General features: G+C 47.7%; 1 protein-coding gene across 1 annotated transcript in view; it reads right to left on the reverse strand.

The window, feature by feature from the left end:
• The window catches only part of PRKAR2A (protein kinase cAMP-dependent type II regulatory subunit alpha), a 610052-nt gene extending 592804 nt beyond the window's left edge, over nucleotides 1-17248 (reverse strand). Inside the window, exon 1 of the mRNA XM_078661792.1 lies at nucleotides 16493-17248. Within this exon, the coding sequence (XP_078517918.1) occupies nucleotides 16493-16751 (259 nt within the window). The 5' untranslated portion in view covers nucleotides 16752-17248. The remainder of the gene's footprint in view (nucleotides 1-16492) is intronic.
• Nucleotides 17249-22249: the final 5001 nt, after the last annotated feature.

Genomic DNA, 22249 nt, shown 5'->3' on the forward strand with positions numbered 1-22249 from the left:
CACCTGTAAAATGTACGACTAGGAGTTGCCTACACTAACTGTTTCCAACCAGCTTCCAACAGTGCACAATCAATCGTCATAAGCAGCACACTTACCCGCCGTCCACAGTACAGCTGTCACCTATAGTCCAATTACACAGCCAGCTGTCACCCACCATACACAGTCATCACTACAGTACACTTGGCCAGGCAAGTGCTGTGAACTGCAATCCACTGCACATCCAGGAGACACGGACAGCGGGAGGGGGGGGCGGGAACAGGCACACGGACAGCGGGAGGGGGGCGGAAACGGGCACACGGACAGCGGGAGGGGGGCGGGAACGGGCACACGGACAGCAGGAGGGGGGCGGGAACGGGCACACGGACAGCAGGAGGGGGGCGGGGAAGTATGCTTTCAAAACATTTAATGGGATGGCATGCATTAAGGAGTAGAAGTTTGGTGAGGTTTCATTACATTTCTATGTGCCTATTACACAAGGACGGGGGGTGGGGGGGTCGGGATTGGGAACGTGTCTTCTATTTTGTCCATACACTACGTAAGGTGTGAAAAACTAACTGACTAACCCCACTTGTCCTTTACCCAGGGAAGAGGCCCCTGGACCTCACGCCTAATTCTTTTTTCCACAGCAATTAACCAGGGCATTGCCCAGAGCCAGATACTGCAAATGCATTACATCACTTCCTCGCACAAGAAGAAATGCTGTCCAGTAGCTATAGGAACCAGGAAATGTGAATTCTATTCCCAGTTTAACCACCAGACCAAATTGTGTGATCTTGGGCAAATTACGTTTTATCTCTTCATTTATTTTCCAATTGGTACCAACATTTGGGAGTACTTGCAAAGAGGGTGAACGCCAGGATTACGTGCCACTGGGCATAGCAGCAAGCGCATAGAGGCAGTTTAGCTTGCTGTAGCGCTCTGAATACGTGTCCTCACTAGAAACGTGATGAATCGAATACGGGTGGGGGGACGGGAACGGACACAAGGACAGCGGGAGGGGGGGCGAGAACAGGCACACGGACAGCGGGAGGGGGGCGGGAACGGGCACACGGACAGCGGGAGGGGGGCGGGAACTGGCACAGGACAGCGGGAGGGGGGCGGGAACTGGCACAGGACAGCGGGAGGGGGCGGGAACTGGCACAGGACAGCGGGAGGGGGGCAGAAACTGGCACACGGACAGCGGGAGGGGGCAGAAACTGGCACACGGACAGCGGGAGGGGGGCGGAAACTGGCACACGGACAGCGGGAGGGGGGAACGAGCACACGGACAGCGGGAGGGGGGGCGGGGAAGTATGTTTTCAAAACGTTTAATGGGATGGCATGCATTAAGGAGTAGAAGTTTGGTGAGGTTTCATTACATTTCTATGTACTTATTACACAAGGACGGGGGTGGGGGGGGTCGGGATAGGGAACGTGTCTTCTATTTTGTCCATACACTACGTAAGGTGTGAAAAACTAACTAACCCCACTTGTCCTTTAACCAGGGGAGAGGCCCCTGGACCTCACGCCTAATTATTTTTTCCACAGCAATTAACCAGAAGAAGTACCCCAAGAAACTGATCCACAAATCAAGAAAAAGAGCTTCAAACAATAACCGGGAGTCACTTTTGGGACTGGCGCCCCCTAAACCTAAAAATGAAAGAATAACGTGTGTCAACACCTTCAGCACTAAATCCAATGCCATACAAAAGATTGTAAAAAGACACTGGAAGATCTTAAACACTGGTCCTGACAAATTACAAGAGCCGATCGTCTAGTCCATACTAGACCACCGGCTAAAATGACCCATCAAGTTGGAACACTGTGGGATTTACCACCAGTTGAGGGACACCATCCCTGCGGTAATTGTGCTGCCTGCCCACAGACCACCCGCTCTACTAGTATTGACATCGGCACCCCGCGGCAATGGGATCAAAAACGGTTCACCAATTGTAATAGTAATAATCTCATTTATTTAATTACATGCCCGTGTCGTTTGAAGTATGTTGGGATGACGACAAGAAAAGTAACAAGCATTTGCAATGCAATAGGTCTCGCAGCATTAAAGTTTGAGTTATTGGCATTGTATATGACAATGGGTTGCATTACATTTTTAGCTAAGTCTGTATTGGTGTTACTAAAGGTTCAAGACGACAAGGCTTAGTACCTCCCATCGACAAGCAGCCATCTTTTTTTCAAAGCCACACTTGCAGCTTAATGCACTGCCTTCAGTTTCCCAAAACATAATGGGTGGGTTATTTTGTGTGAATGTGTGTGTGCTGTATGTCTAAATGATAGGAGAGTGTATGCGTGTGTGTGTGTGGACTGTGAGTGTGTGTAAGTGATAGGAGTGTGTGTGTGTGCTGTATGTATAAGTGAAAGGAGTGTGTTATATGATAGATCCTTTTTGGGCAAAGAGCGAGTCTCCGCGTCTCCACTCAGCTAAGTTTGCAGACCCAACGATCGGGTATCTTTCTTTCCCATGTTTAGCTGAGGAACATACTAACAATTTAACAACAAAAAACATGACCGTGTCCTTGTGTACTGTAACTGGTGCTCCTGTAAATCGCCCCAATACCTTCGGGTCGCGTTCTCCTACATAAAACGGCAAACAAATATATATATAGCAGCTGGCGCCTATCATCTCTAAAGAAATCCGCGGCCATATATCAATCAGGCACAATCATCGTGCACGAATTAGGCATAGATCTGGTCAGGGGACATTGTACAGCCAGGCAGAATACTGGTTTTGAACTGTAGTAGTGACGAGTTTGCCGTGTTGGGGGTACTTTGGGGAGATAAACTTCCTGTTCGCTTTCGATGTGCCGACCTAGAATGTATTAGTTAAGAGCGAGTACCCACGATACAAGTATTATGGAAATAAAGAAAGGACTAAGGTGACTGCCTGCCGCTGCCTAAACTATTTATTAGGCAAGTGAATAACATACGGCTCTTCATCTAGGATAGGGAAAACCAGTCCACTACTATATCAGCTTCCTTACAGGAAGTGCATATGCGGGAGGTGACAAACTATTTTGTGCCTAAATATTTTCTACTGTAAATTAGATTTAGGGCTTAACTAAAATGTGCTGTTCATTTTTCCTGCTGAGGCGAAGTGTTGAGCTCCGTGTGTGCCCTGCAAGGGGTTAACTGCAAACAGATCTCATGAGGGGCGGACCTTCGGGTCCGTGACGGCGCCCTCGAGCACACACTAAACAGTACCTGGGTCCGGGATGCCGCGGACAATGCGGGGAACAGCTGTGGACCGGCAGGGCTCAGCAGAGGCCCGGAGGTAGGTCCGGCTCGTGGCAGCGTTGAAGAGATGCGGCGCTGGAGCGGGGCCTCCGAGGGGCTCTGCGGGCCGTCGGGGGTGCTGTCTGTTGTCCGGGCGTAGGCGGGGCTCCTGGGGCAATCTGGCGGCTCTCCTCCGGTGGGGCTCTGTCCGGCCCGTGAAGGCGTCTCTAGCTGAGGCGTTACGGGCGGGGCGCCCACGTGTGTGTGTCTGTGTGCGAGGGGGGGTGGGGGGGCAGCACTCGTGTGTCTGTGTGCGTGCGCGTGTGTATGTGTGTGGGAGGGGGAATCTCTGTATGTATGTGGCCGCTTGTGTGTGTATGCGCATGCGTGTGTGCTTCCCAGGAGCCAGCGCCTGGCCGCAGCGCGCGTGCGCGTGTCACTTTCAAATCGCCTCCATGCGCGCGGCCAGGACTGTCTCCTGGGAAGCACACATGCCGACAAAAGGGGCTCGGCGGAGACGCGCTTCGCGCGGCTAGCCGAGACCTAAAAACGAGGATCTCGGAACATAAAAGCACTATAAGGTGTAGGAAGCAGGCAACTCGCCTTACCAACCACTTTCTGGAGGTAGGACATGAGCCTACAGACTTCACCTGGACCGTGTTGGAACAGCCATGTATCCCCCCTCATGTCACTGACATCGCCAAACACCTATTCAAACTGGAGCAGAAATGGGTGTACCGTCTGAATACTGACAAAAGTGGCTAGAATGAAGACATCCCATGAATGGCATTATAATACTGTATCCTACAAAGCCACATAGTTTGTTTTCAATGTAGTGGTGGTCCTATGAGTCCATATGGATCACCAATATCAGGGCAGAATTATGCTGCCATACAAACAATGGTTCTGACTCAGATCAGTGTATAATGGCTGTTCGGATTGTAGGCAAGTGTCACACACTTTGTATATTTGGACCAGGCTAGATCAGCGATAAATAGTCAAGGCACTAACCACTGACTACACGTATATCAGACAGACTATCACTTTATGAGACTTACAATGACACATATTGACCCTGTAGTATTCGTCCTTAGCGATAATACAACCACGCGGCTAGGGTAATGACAGAGGACCAAGTCCAGTATAAGGCACATAAGCTCGCAATTACAATGCGATTATGGTTCACTTAAAATCTACCAACATTTGGGCTTACACATGGATATTATAGTTCAAAAAGTAAAAGAACAGACTTACATCATAAGAGATCAGTACTGATGTCCCTGACGATAAAAAGATCGACTTTAGAGTGAATACAGAGATACAAGCATGACTCAGTTGTGGCCAGCGCAACAATTGATGAAGGGCTCCAAATACAATAATACAGTGGTAACCGCAAGACTCCGGTACAATACAATTACACTCTTGGGTAAAATCATTCGTTCTTTGCTGAGCAACGATTGGGGTGGCTGAGACTACATTACCCATCAGCCCGCGACACGCGCTATGATGATGGTGAATTCCTAACCTATAGGCATGCGCGTTATGACTGCCTGAACTACACTTCCCAAGTCCTTATGTTGGCGCGGCATTATGACATGAAGGAGCAGCCAATGGGCTCCTCTCATATTAACTTGGACCAATAAGCATGCGCGATTTGACTGCCAGAACTAAGTAATGAGGGGTCAGCCAATGGGCCTCTCTCCTGGGAACTTAAAGTATGGTGCCTAACATCGCCGCGGTACCTCCCCGAACAGCCCAGAAGACTGTTTGGCGTACCGACGGACAGGTAGGCACCAGATTAGAATATACGAGCAGGTTTTGTGTTTACGTGAGAATGTGAGACACGAACTGTTACACACACTTGTACAGACGGGTATTGTTGTATGTGAGCTGTCTAATGTGGTTCTTGGTGTGTTGGACGTTCGCACGACCACACCCGAGGTCTCTTAGAAGCGGCCGCTAGCTACAACTAGCTGTCCATACATGGTGTGCATAAATGTAGATCAGAGCAGTTCTGTTTACTGGACCCTTTAAGCTGCCCACATTTGCCTATAGATTGGGTCTACACTGCAGAGTAGTACTAAGAAATGAGTGCGGACAACAGCTCCTCTGAGCCATCAAAACCATTACCTAGTCTAAATGTCACATATAAGTCTGTGAGTACCCACATAAATTTTGTGCATTGAGCGCATTTTAATACATAACGAATCCTTCCTCTAACAACCAATATTAAGAACACAATACTTGCCATTGTAAAAAGCAGTCTGGACTTTAATGGTAGCTGTTAGATGAGTGAACAAATTCAGCTTGTCCTGCTACCAATGATAATTAGTTAATGAGCAGTACATTTATGAATTCATCAGTTTGAATTTTGAGTAGCAGTCGTGAGAGTTTTCTTACTATCGATTTCACGCTTTTCTGACCATTAGAGCGGTGCCCCACATTCCTGAGCTGTAGCCAGGTGAGGAGTGGCGCGTGCCTCTCATACTCAAGGTGAGTCAGAGGTGGCCGAAAAATTGGGTTGGGTAATGCTTTGAGCATACTAACAAAGTGCTATTATGATTGTATAAAGCTCTTGTTTGGTAGATAACCTATTCTAAAATGTAATGTGTTATCTTACTTTCTCTGTTTACTTCTGTTGGTGTCTTTTCTGCATGGTATCTCCTGTGTGCGGATGTCCTTTTCACCATACAAGAGGAGTGAGAGGACAAAATCAGGTGATACCTTTTCATTTAATTATTTTCATGCACCCACCCTTTTTGAAGCAGTAGCAAAGTTTAATAGTGGTCCTGAAGAAGCAGAGGATACCGGTAGGATCTAAAAACTGCAGAAACATGTCGACCTTATTATCCATCCAGTAGATATTTGTTCTAAACTACTGATACTTTGCACTCCCTGTTTTTAATAGTTGGAAGTGGTTTGCCTCTTAATAAAATTGTTCTGCACCCACTATCCAATTTTAATAGAGCACCTTCTATCACTCACGTCTTTTGTTTAGCACTGCTTCTAGTTACCACCCTTCAACTATGAACTGCCCGTAGAGTCCATGTATCTAACTGATTAGTCAGTAGACATTATATGAAGAACTGATGTCTACAACGTGGACCGACCACTCTGTGAAGTGGCCCAAATGATGACAAAGGGGCGGCTCAGTGTGCGTAACTGATGGGAACAAAATCACATCGTGAATAGTCCCGTTGTATCCTATAAGTTCATTAGGGTACTAGTTTTGAGATTAGACACAGACAGATCACAGAGTAAGCTATTACTTCAGACCCACAGTTATCCATTGGTAGTATACAGCCCTCTCCCCACCAAACACACCCACCCCCATTTTATGTGTCTGCAAAAATTGGGGCGGGCTCTCCTCAATACGGGGCAGGTTGCTCACGTGCAGCATTGAATGAGAGCTCAATGTTCCAGCAGCTACACGGTTTCTGAGAATCAGCGCCGTGTCCTCAGATGAACTTTCCTGCTGCTTGCTGCAGTGTGCTCCTTAAAGTGGCGATGTCGGGCTGCCCCACAACAGCCACTCTCTGAGAGACATCAACGTGAGACACTGTGACTTATGATTAGCAAACACGAGCACTCCGGGTTCCTGAGATGAATTCCGAGGTGTATTTAAGGACATTTCCCGGAGCAAATGAGGAAAGCGCAGCAGAACCTATTTTAAACACAAGAGGCATGTAATGAGCTGGGAACGGGCACACGGACAGCGGGCATCGCAGACTGAAGCTATGCTCGATGTTAGCAATACCACACGCCTGAAACAGCTGGGTCAGTCCAGAATATTATCTGGGCACGTTCTATCGAAGCTGACTGAAGCCCACGGCGTAGGAAGTCGAAACTTTCAAACCGGCATCCCGGAGCGGCCACGTCCGCTGGTTCAAGACGGCACTGCGGAGCTTCTCAAGTAAGCTACTGCCCGGCCGCCATCTTCGGAGAAATGACCAAAACAAACCTTAAAAAAAAATAATAAACCACCGCCCACCGCCGCAATGATGTTCACAGAGGGGCGGAGAGCGAAAAAAATCACCGGAACGCCCACGAATCTGCTCCGACAATTACGGACAGATCTCTCTTCCAATGGCTAGCCTCCATTTATGGAGCTGGCCAATGGAACAGAGGCGGGACAAAGCCCCGTACTGCTAAAACATAAGATTTCGCCTGCGCGAACACTGCTGTGCAGTGGACGCCAGGCGAAACCTAAAAAGACCGGTTTTTTTTTACAGTTTTTGCTTGTTTAACCATAACTCACCTTTGACTACTTTTTTCAGTGAATGCTTAAATTTTTTCTGGTGCACTGTATTCACAAGTCCGGACATGTATGACATTATGAAAGCCAAGAGTAAGCTAAATATGACATAAAAAAGTGCCAAAGTTATTAGCAATCAAAAACGTTTTGACCACCCCTCCTTTAAATGCCTGCTTTTACTTGATCTGCACAAACCTGAAAAACCTTCACTGGTTGTAACTTGCAAACTGCTTGCCACATTTCATACTGATTCAAACGATGCCAAAATTATAAGCAAATTAAAAATGAATTGCCCTCCAACAGAATGGCACAAAGATTGGTATACACCAGAAAACTATCCTTTCTAAACGTATGAAAAATGTTGTGCAGATGTACTATATAGTGCCCAGGTTATGAGCAAATTAACACATTAAGCGTAAACCCAGGCCGCCAAGTGGGTTTGCACAAATGTGAGATACCCAAGAGTACCTCCAACGTGCTTAGTCTGCCAAATTTCAAGCATATTTATCATGAGATACTAAGTTATTAACATATCAAAAATGATTTGATACTCGCCCTTTAACTTTCTCTCGCATGTTGCAGGTGCACAAAAACTGCACTGTACCTCACTTTCTAACTACTTGCCACATTTGATTCATCAAACTGCGTCAAATTTAAAAGTAAATGAAAAGGTTACTGCACTGCGTGTCCTTTAACTTTACTGCCTTTTATGGACTAGCACAAAGCTTGACATGCCAATAGAAAAGTATTCCTTCGAAACAATGAATACAATTATGTGCAGATTCATCACACACTGCCAAAGTTAATAGCAAATTAGCACTTTTGGCCTGTCCTTTTAATAGTTACCTCCCTTTGATGATACTGCACGAATATGAAAACACCAAAAGTAAATTCAACATGCTTAGTGGCAAATTTCATGCAGATCAGTAAACAGTACTATAGTTAAAAACAAACCAAATAATGCTTTTTTTCACACGTTAAGATACACAAGCCCATCCTACACATTTTTCAAACACTAATATATTTTACTGAAAGAATTTATAGCGAACCACAAAATGAACACAAGCAATGTTCTACATTCATGCAAACTTTGGTGTAAATTCTTTCAGCAGTTTAAGCTGTAGTGGCAAGGAAAATATTCTGTGGGCTCTAAAATAGAAATACACTTCTTTTTTACATCCACCCCCTTTTATCCCTGCTTGAAAATGAGCAAACCAGACCTTAACTGCATACCTTAAGCAAGTGTCACATTTTATGCAAATCTGCCCATTAAGACCAAAGTTATAGCCAAATCAAAAACTGCCTTTTCAGTGGAAAGTGTGGCTGAACCATAACTGCACTGCAGTGCAATATATAAAGTCCCCCATCAACAATGATGTGCTTCACGCTGTATAAACTCAAGAAAACAAAATAGTGATTGAACAAGAGAGTAAACTTACAACGATCGACCTTGGAGCCCATTCTTCTTAACATGGAACCTCTGAGCCTGGCTCTTAAATGCATAGGGATAAATCCCCATTATTATGCAGTTCATACTCAGATGTACCTAAAGTGGTTGAATATACAAGACATCGACATCCTAAGAAGCTGTATTTCCCGCCTAAAAAAAACACTGGATGAGAACCAACTTCTGCTTTTGAAACCTGGAAACCTACAGTTCATACTAATATCAACACCTGCAAAACAAATGATCTCTTGCTTCCTCAATCTCTAACTTTGAAGGCTTCTCATTCTCACCACTTTTCAGATCGTTGAGCTGTAGGATCAACGAGGCTCCCACTTTCAGCTCTCACATCAATGAAATAACCAAAGCGGTGAACTCCCCTCTCAAAAAGAAAATCTAACATTATCTTCTTAAAAGGTTATGCACACTCATTATCTCACAAATTAACTTCTGAAATTCAGTTCTAGCAGGTGTACGGAATGCCCACCTTGCCCTTCTCAAAGCTATTTTCCATCTAGCTGTCAGGTTGGTTCATCAAAAAAAATACATCTCACCTATTCTTAGGGCTCTCACTTGCTTCCTATTCTGGCTAGGACTAAGTTCAAACTGTGCATCCTCGCCAATAGGGCTACACACAAGAAAAACTGAACACAAGAAAAACTGCCTGCATACCTAGCAAAGCTCCTTCCCATCTCAAGATGTCTTAGAAGCAAAGAATCACTATTGCTTGAATCCACTACATTTAAAACGGCCACCAACAACAAACCTTGCTGTATCAGCCTTGAGCGTGCAACCAGACATCTTCAGGACACTCAATCCTCTTTGGCTTTCAGAAAAGAATTGAACAAACTACTGACTTTCTTTTCGGTCCTACATTTACTGAGAATTAATTTACTCAATTTGACTGAACTCTTGTTTTAACTGTTTTAGGCAAATATAAATAACTTGTTATTTTTCCTTCTTTGCCCCCACCCCACCCACAAAGCAACTGAGAAGCTAAAATAGTGTAATTTCTTCCAAATGAATTTACCAACTTATGTCACCAGCTTCTTACTTTCCACAGTTTTCACTGGGCTATGTGTGTTTAAATAAATAAATATGAACAAGTCCAAACTCTAAGAAGACAAAGCAAAGGTTCTTAACTTTTTGACTTCTGTGCACCCCACCGAATCACAACTAGAATCCAGGAACCATCAAGCCATTTCTTCGATTTGCACCTCAACAATAACACAAACATTACAGAAACAAGCATTGGAAATGCAATAGGTCTCGCAGCATTAGAGTTAGTGCTTTTAGAATTGTTTATGGGTTTTTGTGTAAATCTTTAGCATTTTTGTTTCCTGTAGCCAATGCTAAAGAATTAAAAAAAAAGCCATAAACATTTCTAAAAGCTCTAACTCAAATGCTCCGAGACCTATTGCACTGTGTGAGGGTGAGGGGTTGAGGGTGAGTGAGGGTGAGTGAGGGTGAGGGTGGGTAGTGAGGGTACAGAATCAGGTAGCCAGATTTTGATTTAGTATTGGTAAGATGCTACAAAGGACCCTAACCATCGACCTCTTCACTGGCTCTTAGTGAAGCAAAGAATTGATTGAAACATTCCCTGGACCATTGACAAAGACACCTGCAGGTACGATTCCAATGACCCCACTACTGTTTCCTGCCAGGATCATAAATCCAGTATCGAACACGTGTAGGTGAAGTGGAAGAATGTCTAAGGAATAGCTTAAAAAACAAAAAGCAAAAATCCGGATCCTTCTTGCCGGTGGGCGAGAAGGGGAGATAAAGTGAGGGGGGATTGCCAATCAACAAACACTAATGGAAAAGCTGAAAATAGTAGCTTTTCACGCACTTCCTTAACTAGACTGACTTTTCCTGTAAGCTCGCCAGCTCTCCTTTCGTACACCTGTCACAGTCCGCAGTTGGCCACCTATATTTGTCTATTCTTATAGAATGAACAATTCATTTAGTCCCATAGCATCCAATGCATAACTACAGCCAATGCTTACCCAAGAAAATGGGGCAGACCTCCGCATGGAATGAGTCACACAGCCTCACCTCTTCACCGTGAGCAAATTTTAACATTTCTGATTTCCTATTTGGCTTGAATGGCGCAAAACTGCTAATTTGACGTAAAAGGCCAAAAGCCATTGGAAGTGAATGAAGCATGAACCGTAGGGGTATTTTTTTTTTTGGTTGAATTTGTGAAAACAATATTGTTTTGCATTTCGAAATGTTTGCCGAAATCTCCCATTACTTTTTTTTTCATGCAAAAGATAACTTTGAACAAAAAAGTCACATAAGATGCTGACAAACGACTATTTCAAGCGCACAATGTATCTACGTGAGGTATCTGAAAACGAGTTTCCCACGAGTGTAAATGCGAGACGTGGCATAAAGTGTAATTTTGCGTAATACGAAATTCCTGATTTTTGCAACATTTGCTGTCCTAATTTAAATTTTGCCTCGCCTACATAGGTGTCTTCTGCAGTCATTACCTGCCAAGAAGCTGGTGAAAAGGAACCGCATGCTGAAAAGCCCTACACATTTGCCGAGTTAAATCCTGATTTAAAACATTTGGCTGGAAAATGATGCAACATTTTAGACGAAGCTGACAATTGCTTTGGTAATCGCTGGGAGACGCACATCTTGCGTGCCTTCTGCCTTTGCTTTGAAAAGCGAATAAAAGAAAGATAGCATGAAAGATAACTCCCTGCCTTTGGTCGAACATTTCCACTAAGGAATCGTTTAGCAGAGGTGACCTACTTAAACCTGTATTTGACGCTGAGCTCAGAGGCTGTCTAGTTTCACATATCTAATTAGCGACGGCCTCGCCACGGAGCACACCCATATATTTCCTGTTTGGGGCCACTTCTGACCTTTGGATGTGGGCTGGATACTGCCAGGCTTGTTCAGACAGCTGACGGGAGCCGCGTGTAGGCGTGCACAGATAGCTGTGGAAACTGTTCCTTTCAAATGGAAGTCCATTGTATGAGTTGGTGTGTTTTCCAAAGCAGTGTGGCCCGCTCCAGTGGCACACAGGCTGGGGAGGAGAGGAGGAGGGGGGAGGAGAGTAGGGGAGGCACGGCCTAGCGGCCGTGCAATCAAGTAGTGAGGGGGCGGAGCTGGGGGAGGGTGCGAGAGAGAGTAGGCAAGGCTAGCGGCAGGCAGGCAGGGGAGGAGAGGAGGAGGGGGGAGGAGAGTAGGGGAGGCACGGCCTAGCGGCCGTGCAATCAAGTAGTGAGGGGGCGGAGCTGGGGGAGGCTGTGGAAGAGAGTAGGCAAGGCGACACGGCGGGAGGGGGCGGAGCGGGTAAACAAAGACGGACATGCACGCGCCCGTGACTTTTAAGGTCAATGCGCATGCGCATAAGCTTAATGCGCATGCGCATTGACCTTAAAAGTCACGGGCACTGCAAGGAATCGCCACGATTCCTTGCAGTGTGGATAAAGAGTGGATGAGCCCCTATAGTCTCGCTCATGCGCATCGACAGGCGAGACCTAAAAAAGTCTACACGGTTCGAACTCAGCACATCTACTTTTCCTCTGAATCTTTAAACACGAGTTACTACATATTCGTAGAAGATCCATTTCGTATTCACAAAGCAGTAGATAATCGTGTGCAATCCGAGCTCTCAGCATAAGGTGGGACAGAAATAATAACTGCTTTGACACTGGCTCGGACAGACTCAGGACAGCAATTGAGCATGTTATGGACAAATTTAGTGATAAGGCTGAGTCTTTGTGTCAAAAGGTGAAAAGACAGTGTTTGCATAAAAGCTAGAAGACAAGGTGCTCATTAGATCAGAATATATACGGCCTACTGGGAAGTGGTACTCTGTCTGTGGAAGTATTTCAGTTCTGCTGTAAAATACAGGCACGCCCCTTTTCCAATGCAACTAAGTGTTCGGGAGTTTAAGTGCCTGCTCATACAAAGCAGTGTATGAGAGAACGTGGAGCCTGAAAAGGCCTATGGGGCAGTCTCCCTGTGTGTGCATGCAATGTTCACTGAGCCGTAGAACACCAGCAAAGTACGTAGATATGTGTATTTGTTTTTTTAAAGAAAATGAGTAGTTTTAATGTGTTTAAGAAGCTGATACAGGTAAGAGCATGACTGAATGCAAACAGCAACTGTGCACATTCACAAATACTGTCCGAACTAGCGATCAGCTTCGGACTAAAAGCATTTTAAAGTGCTTGAGGTTCTTTTTTTAAACATATCTTTACTTACTTTACTGATACATATAACAAGTACATTGGGGCAATACAACAGAGGTCAGGTAAATACTTGAAAAACCCGCTGTATGGCACTCCCCATCGAAGGCTAAGAGATGGAGACCCAGGGTGGACAAGGCAGAAGGGGTAGATCCCAGAATGGGCAGCAGGGAGGAGACCTCCGAGCCCCTCTGGCCCAGACATGACAGCACAGTCCTCCATGAAAGGCGTAAAGAGACAGGACCAGGCTAGAAATGGGTCAAGTGCCAGAGGAACAAACCCTTGCTCCTACCAGACCCTCGGATAAGAGCTTGCCATGCAGACCCAAAGAAAATAGTCAGGAAGACGAAATGTGTCAGAAGCAGAAACCCTGCAGCCTCCTTTGCCTTCCAGGACCAAACACGCTAGTTATGAGGAACTAGGCCATGCAGGAGAAGCTGGCCTGTGAAGGGCGCACACAATCCGGAGAAGTTGAGAAAAGGGTAAGGTAAGTGGTACCACTTAAAGGCTGTTCGGTAACGGCTCGGTATCTTGAAAAGTCTATACTGCCAAATGGGAGTCTATGCCAGGGCTAAAAACTAAGGAAGGCAGTCAGGCATGCGACATTGGCAGACAAGAGGTCCTGGGTGATGGTCCAGATGAAAGGAAGCAACATGTCGAGCAGGATCAGCAGGTCAAGCGGGGGTGGGGGGGTGACTTCACGACAGGTAGGTTTCTGAATCAACATGGAGGGATGGAGGCAGGGTGTACTGGCAGGTAAGAGGCGGGACACAGCCTGCCAGGTAGGAGTGCAGTAGGAAGAGGAAGGAGGAAAATAAGGAAGCAGAATCCGCTTGCTACAGCTCAATGAAAGACAGGAGAGGGTGCAGAGTCTGCAGGGCAATAGGAAAGGCAGTCGGACAGGTGGCAGAGGCCGTCAGACAGGTGGCAGAGGCCGTCAGACAGGTGGCAGAGGCCGTCAGACAGGTGGCAGAGGCCGTCAGACAGGTGGCAGAGGCCGTCAGACAGGTGGCAGAGGCCGTCAGACAGGTGGCACAGGCCGTCAGACAGGTGGCACAGGCCGTCAGACAGGTGGCACAGGCCGTCAGACAGGTGGCACAGGCCGTCAGACAGGTGGCACAGGCCGTCAGACAGGTGGCACAGGCCGTCAGACAGGTGGCACAGGCCGTCAGACAGGTGGCACAGGCCGTCAGACAGGTGGCACAGGCCGTCAGACAGGTGGCACAGGCCGTCAGACAGGTGGCACAGGCCGTCAGACAGGTGGCACAGGCCGTCAGACAGGTGGCACAGGCCGTCAGACAGGTGGCAGAGGCCGTCAGACAGGTGGCAGAGGCCGTCAGACAGGTGGCAGAGGCCGTCAGACAGGTGGCAGAGGCCGTCAGACAGGTGGCAGAGGCCGTCAGACAGGTGGCAGAGGCCGTCAGACAGGTGGCAGAGGCCGTCAGACAGGTGGCAGAGGCCGTCAGACAGGTGGCATTGTCGGGCAAGAGGAACTGAACCGAGTGACCCACTGTGTGAAAGACAAGCTGTAGCAACAAACAGAGAGAAAAGGATGGAAGAAAGAGCAGGGGATGGAAGGAAGGGTATGCCTGTCATGACTTGATGGCAGGGAGGAGAGGAAGCAGATCCTGTCAGGCAAGGAGGGGGCAGTCTCTCAGGCACGAGTACTGTTAGGAGAGGGGGGGGTCAGGGATTCGGAAGACAGGAAGGACTGACAGGAGGAGGCTGCTGGACAGGAGCACTGACAGAAGGGGGGGGGGTCTGGGATGTGGCAGGAAGGAATGACCGGGGGGTCAGAGATTTTGAAACAGGAGGGACTGACAGGAGGAGGCTGCTGGACAGGAGCACTGACAGAAGGGGGGGTCTGGGATGTGGCAGGAAGGAATGACAGGGGGGTCAGGGATTTTGAAGACAGGAGGGACTGACAGGAGAAGGCTGCTGGACAGGAGCACTGACAGAAGGGGGGTCTGGGATGTGGCAGGAAGGAATGACAGGGTGCCAGGGATTTTGAAGACAGGAGGGACTGACAGGAGGGGGTCTGGGATTTTGAAGACAGGAGGGACTGACAGGAGGGGGGGTCTGGGATTTTGAAGGCAGGAGGGACTGACAGGAGGGGGGGTCTGGGATTTTGAAGGCAGGAGGGACTGACAGGAGGGGGGTCTGGGATTTTGAAGGCAGGAGGGACTGACAGGAGGGGGGGTCTGGGATTTTGAAGGCAGGAGGGACTGACAGGAGGGGGGGTCTGGGATTTTGAAGGCAGGAGGGACTGACAGGAGGGGGGTCTGGGATTTTGAAGGCAGGAGGGACTGACAGGAGGGGGGGTCTGGGATTTTGAAGGCAGGAGGTACTGCCAGGAGGGGGGTCAGGGATTTTGAAGGCAGGAGGGGGTCAGGGATTTTGAAGACAGGAGGAACTGACAGGAGCAGTGACAGGAGGGGGGGTCAGAGATCCAGGTCTCATTATAGACAGGGATGGGCCAGGGAGATGGGCATGAGAGGTAGCTTCTGACAGGAGGGACTGACAGTTTGAGGCTGCTAGACAAGAGCACTGACAGAAGGTGGGGGTCTGGGATGTGGCGGGAAGGCATGACAGGAGGGGGTGAGGATTCTGAAGACAGGGGGGGCTGACAGGAGGGGGTGAGGGATTCTGAAGACGGGGGGCTGACAGGAGGGGTTGAGGGATTCTGAAGACAGGGGGCTGATAGGAGGGGGTGAGGGATTCTGAAGACAGGGGGTGCTTGACAGGAGGGGTTGCGGGATTCTGAAGACAGGGGGACTGACAGAGGCAGTGACAGGTCTCATTATACACAGGAGTGGGCCAGAGAGCTGGGCAGGAGGGAGCTTCTGACAGAAGGGACTGACAGTATGAGGCTGCTAGACAGGAGCACTGACAGAAGGGGGGTCAGGGATGTGGCAGGAAGGAATGACAGGAGGGGTGGGAGATTCTGAAGACAGGGGCAGTGACAGGTCTCCTTATACACAGGGGTGTGCCAGAGAGATGGGCAGGAGGGAGCTTCTGACAGGAGGGACTGACAGTATGAGGCTGCTAGACAGGAGCACTGACAGAAGGGGGGTCAGGGATGTGGCAGGAAGGAATGACAGGAGGGGGTGAGGATTCTGAAGACAGGGGGGGGCTGACAGGAGGGTGTGAGGGATTCTAAAGACATGGGGGGGGCTGACAGGAGCAGTGACAGGTCTCATTATACACAGGGGTGGGCCACAGAGAGGGGCAGGAGGGGTATCCCTGCTCGGAGTGGGCGAGGGGCAGTCCTGCAGCTGCAGGCAGAGCCGGACGTGTGAACGAGGCGTTGGCAGGGTGCAGGGGAGGCAGGGGGTCCCCGGCAGCCCGCACCCCGCAGCCCCGGCTTACGTTCGAAGTCGGAGTCGTCGTCCTCGTCCTCCTCGCCGTTGGACTCGGTCTGCATGGGCTGCTCCTCCGCCTCGAAGTTGACGTGAGTTTTGTGCCCGCGGCCGCCGCCATCCCGCAGCAGCTCCAGCTGCTTCTCGTCGCGCAGGCGGCTGAAGTACTGCACGGCGAACTCCAGCAGGTCCGGCGGCCGCTGGCGCAGCACCTCCACGGTGTAGCCCTGCAGCAGGTCGGTCAGGCCGGCCGGGATCTCGATGCTCATGGTGGCGGCGGCGGCGCCCGGGCGTCTCCGCGCCCCGGGGCTGACAGACAGACGGCGGAGCCCGGCTCCCCTCGGCGGCCCCCGGCCTCTGCTCTCCCGCCGTTCCCCCTCGGGCGAACACTCCTGTCAGAACCGCGCCGTACCGAGCGCCGGGAATGGGGGAGCGGAGGCGGCTCTGCGGACCGGACTGCGCATGCGCAGCGCGCGGCAAAGGGGACGGGGCCGCGCGCACACGCTCGCCTAACGGTCTCCCCTCTTCCTTTCTCCGCGTAGGGGAATGGTTGGGAGCCCGGCGCGCGCGTGCTTTGCTGACGTCACATCGCTGTTAGGAGGCGTACGGCACTTCCGCGTTTTTTTTTTTCTCTGCTGCGTGTGGAACGTCCTGTCAGGAGCGGTTGGGCTCGCGCCGCCGACTGTCATTCACCTTCAACGATTCAAACCGGCAGGGAGCGGTTCGCTCCTCTGTGAGGCGAGGGGGACCTGGCACTGAGGGCTACAAGGACTTCACGGAAAGGTCTCCGTGAGGTGAAGCGAGACTTGGCTTGGAGGCGTTTCCATTCTCGGAAAGGGAAAGCCCTCCACGTGAAGAAGTGTGGGTCGGCTCGGAGGGCAGGCAGGGTTTCGATTTAGGGAAGGTCCTCCTTCAGGTACATTTGGCAGACCCCCCAGATTATTGCGGCATAAATTTGGAAATTTAGCGGCACAAAAATGGAAATTTAGCGGCACAAAAATGGAAATTTAGCGGCATTATTGCGGCACTTTATTTTACTCATAATCATTTTTTTCAGCCTCAAACCAATGGAAACTATTGTAGCAGAGTATTCCACTTTGAAGTAGGCATGTTTAAGGTGCTTGCAGGTCTACTGAAGCACAGCTCTAATCCTAACCTCGTAAGAGGGGGCCCTATTTCACCCTGGAATGTTTTAGTGCCCATGTATGCATCCCTGCAGGGACATTGCTACCTCCAGGACCCATGAGGCGTGAAACCTCTTCACCAGGCGCCCTAGTGCTCAGGATGGTAGTTGGTGGAGATGCATTGCCTGCTGCAAATAATGTGTGCCATGGAGATGGCAGAACTAATAGTGAGTGAACTATGAGTAGGGCTATAAAAATGAAATGTATGTCAGAGAGGGGCTATTGAGATGGGAACGGCACTGTTGGAGGGTAGTAGCATGGCTTAATTTGAGCCAGTGGTTTCCAGTGCTCTGCACCGGCACCTAATTGTCAACATCTGCACTGATGACAGTCTGCCACATATTGGTGATGTATTTCTGCTTTCAAGAGGAACAGAGCATTATTCTTTATTCATTCAATATTCTTTAAAATGGACTAATACCAGCAGCCCAAGTGAATCCTATAGATTTGGGGGTCTATAATAATCTGAACAGTGTCACTTTTAGGGTATGATGTTCGGTAGTGTGTTGGTTCTGACATTGGAGGCGCTGACAGGGGTACGGGATGGTGCAAGCTGCAGTGGCCATCTGACGAGGGCCCTGGCATTTCTCTTTTTTTTTTTTTTTACAAATTAAGCACTGTTTGGTAGTGAAGGAATTTGTGCAGAAGGAGGTCAATGAGGGGGCGCCCAAAAAACTGTGGCATCAGGGCGCCCACCAGCGCTAAAGCCAGACCTGGGAGTAGTTTCTGCTAGGTAAAATACTGCTGCGAGAAAACACCCAGTGCCAAGATCGTTGTGCAGACCAGGTTCAGTCCTGGCAGTGCCGACACAGACTTCCACATACATTTTTGAGGTGGGTAAATTGAGCACCATACGGCTGGGTAATAACATAAAGGTTCGGGTGAGATGACATTGTACATTGACCTTCACAATTTGAACGGTTTTTATTTGCCTCCTTTAAATTACCTGGTCTCGGTCATGATTAATGCATAATTTGGTAGCACAGTGAACTCCGAATTAGAATTAGTGTATTCCCTGGTCAGATTGCATCCTTCCTTTAATAGCTATTTTTTTAGCATTTGAGGGTGTTGTGTCAGTGGCTTCGATTTTTTACAGTAATTATTAAGGGGTTTATGGAGAATGTCAGATGCGGTAGGAAGAAATCAGAAAGATGGATGTGGAAGAGACGGTTGCGTTCTGTTCCCACAGAGGTGGCATACATATGGTTTCACTCCCTTATGAATTCGCATGTGCCGTCGTAGGCTGCTGGCTTCAGAAAACACCTTGCCACAAGTGTTGCATATGGGCCTTGTCTTTGAGTACTTTCCTTCTATGTCCTTCTCTGAGCCCTCCAGGTCAAAGACGCTTTCTGCATAGTCTGTGTTTGAAAAGCAGTGTTCTTTCAGAGCACAGCTCTGTGGCTTTGCGTGTTCGTGTTTCATTGCGGTAGGGTGACCTGCAATGTCTGGTGTTAAAAAAGTTTCACTTTCAAACGCAGATGCGAACTGTAACTCCAAGTCGTCATTCACTTGTGTAGCTTGTTCAGTTATCTCGGAGGATAGTTTGTTGGCATCCATTAGCATTTCTATCGAAGAGTTTTTATGTGTTTCCCTCCGGTGGTGCTGTGCAATTTTGTTTTGTAGCTTTTTGTGAACACTGAAGAGTCTTTTTCGTTTCCGGGCTAGGGACGATTTTTTCTTCCAAATTAGCCTCTTTGTTTGTAAGCGAAGGACATCTGTGCAAGCACCGTCCAACTTCTTGTTATTTTGATCTCCAAAATGGAGAAAGCAAGGCTGCTGCGGCAAGTCGGCGCTAGCTCCAAGCTCAGGCATCTCAGGGGTGGCATGGATGGGAATCCCAGCACTGGCTTCCATCTTCATTTTACATTTAGAGATGACTTCTTCCACTTTTAGATACTCAGCGGCTTGGTGGATTTCTTTGACATTACGAACGGACCTCCTGTGATTTCAGCCTAATGTTCGTCGTCCGTATGATTTTCAAAACTCTATTTGTACAAGTAAAGAGCACTTTCTGAAGGTGAAAGGCAAGCACTGCTCGACATTTTCGGAGACTCGCATCTTCTTCTAAAGCACACGGACACAGCTCCCTTAATGCCGCAGGAATAAGCAGACGGCTATTGCAGCTGAACGGCTCCACGTAGTGACGTAGACGCGTACAGCCAGTAAGATGTCACCATCTTTTTTTGATGCCTGCAAGAGACCTTTTTCGCGGGCAAAAAGGCAAATATCGCGGTCATTAGCCGATTTCGCGATTATTTTGCAAATCGCGCAATCGCGATAAGCTGGAGGGTCTGATTTGGAGGCCAGGCACAAAAGATTTGAAAGGCTTTGGTTTCCCGGGATGTAACGTGCCTCTCCTCACCGACGGTTGTGGGTAGGTTCGCGTCGCGGAAAGGCCTCCTCCGTGAGGCAAGGTGTAGTAATTGGGTCTCTTCTTTATTTTTATTATAGAAATTAGCTTTGTATCTTGGTCTTATAGAATAAATTGATGTAACATTGGAATCTTTAGGAATTTAGATTGTAATTGAGAAGCGGTTGGAGATATGATTGAATAAAAGGATACATGTGGTAATTGTGTCTTTATTTTTATTATAGAATTTTGATTTGTATCTAGGTCATATAGACTACATTGATGTAACGCTGGAATCTTTAGGGATTTAGATTGTAATTAAGAAGCGGTTGGAGATTTGATTGAACTGGATGCGTTTCCTCTGCACCAGTGGGTCTTTACTACAACACTAAATTAATTACTTTATTTTTATATCATTTTTGTCTCCTTGTCTTTACACAAGGCTTTGACGGTTTCGATGTATAGAAAAGCCTCCATGTGGTGAAGGCGGGCATTGGCGAAGGTGTAGGAGGATGGTCGTGTTTTCAGATTGACATCACACTCTTCCCATATTGGCACGAAATCAGTGCATTTCTTGCCCCGGTGTCCTCTTGTTTCATGGGTGGAAAACCTAAACCGTCCCCAAAAGATAGATGCTGGTGGCGACTGTAAATTGTTCTGAGGTGGATCTCAACAAAGCGCCAACAAGGAATTTCAGCAAATTTCCATGGAAACCAAACTTCCTCAAATGTTCGAAAAGATCCCAACCCTTCGAAACACTGAAGGCTCCTAAGAGTGGCAAATACTACGGAAAACCTCGCTGACCCTACCTAGTCTATGAGGTTATAGAGGAGGACGGGGCACTGCAGGCTCGAGAGGGATAGCTAGCTCAGCTCGAAGACGTCCTGGAACCTCAAGCATAAAACTAGCCGGGTCTTCATTTGGGTTCCGCTGTCCCCCTCGCTCTCACCATCACGATTTTCAAGAAAGGCATATCACCATGGTTTGAGATCTAATACGTGTATTGAACTTAGTGTAGTGGCGCCTCAAGCGATGGTACAAACATTTGATGTGAAATGGGAGAGAGAGAAAGAATACTATTTTAGTGTCATAACTGCACAGCCAGGAAACCCTGGCTTGACCAATTTGTGTAATCCGTGGTATTTTTCTTATTCGTCATCATTAGAACTTTATTTTGATCACGAGGATCTTAAAAAGTGCATAGAAAAAAGTTAAAAATACCATAAAAATATAAGAACCATGAAAAGGATACATCTCTTCCATATATGCAATAAAAATGATGATACAATACATTTAGAGTATTTGATCCTTAGAGCTAAAAGAAATGTTGCTAAGCCAAAGACTATAACTCTACGGGTGTCTGTAGAAAGAATTCTCAGCACATCAAGGTAGTGGCCACGACTGATAAGCTTACACAAGTGGATTATCCACTTTCCCCTCAAGTTCTTGTAATGTGGACAGAAAAATAAATGCCACTCCATGCACTGATACAGTTTAATGCTCTAAAGTGAAATAATCCTGCCTTAATATACCTTTTTTTTTTTTTTTTAAAGTTTATGTATTAATCATACTTTTGTACAATTTGCATGCCAAATAATTTGTCTGCACATGTTATGGCTTCAGAGAGCTAAGCCAGACGCCTGGTTCAGTTCTCCCTGTGCATTCTCAGGCTCACACATTTCTGGTGCATTCCTATTGTGGCAAGTCATTGTAGCGGTTGGATTGCAACTTAACTGCTTGTGGCAACCACATGTATATTTTGTGTGCTATGTTAATTTGTTGGGTTGTTTATATCGTCAGCGCGTCCTTATTTGGATAGTGTCATTCTCTTTTCACTTATTTTTACCCTGTAAAAAAGCAGCGTTCATACCAAGACTGAAATGTGGGAACTGTCTTAAAATATTGACATGCTCCTAAAACAGTTTCTCGTCCCTTCAGTTTGATGGGATCACCTTCACATCACACTTCACCTTCATTCACCAGGCTGCAGAATAATGGGTATGACTGTATGAGCGAATTGCCCAGAAAGGTTACTGATTGAATGTGGTGCAAGGAATATTTATTTATTTATTTAAGAAGCTTATAAAGCGCACAGCTACCCCCTAAAGGGGGTGTCCCGGCGCTAACTGATTACATGCTAAGAGAGGAATGTAGCTTAAAGAGTGGTAAACAACCAAGTTTTGAGTTTGCGTCGTAACAATGGTTCCGACTCACTGAACCTCAGATCCAATGG

This window comes from Lissotriton helveticus, chromosome 9, assembly GCF_964261635.1.
Source record: "Lissotriton helveticus chromosome 9, aLisHel1.1, whole genome shotgun sequence".
In the NCBI taxonomy this organism is placed as follows: domain Eukaryota; kingdom Metazoa; phylum Chordata; class Amphibia; order Caudata; family Salamandridae; genus Lissotriton; species Lissotriton helveticus.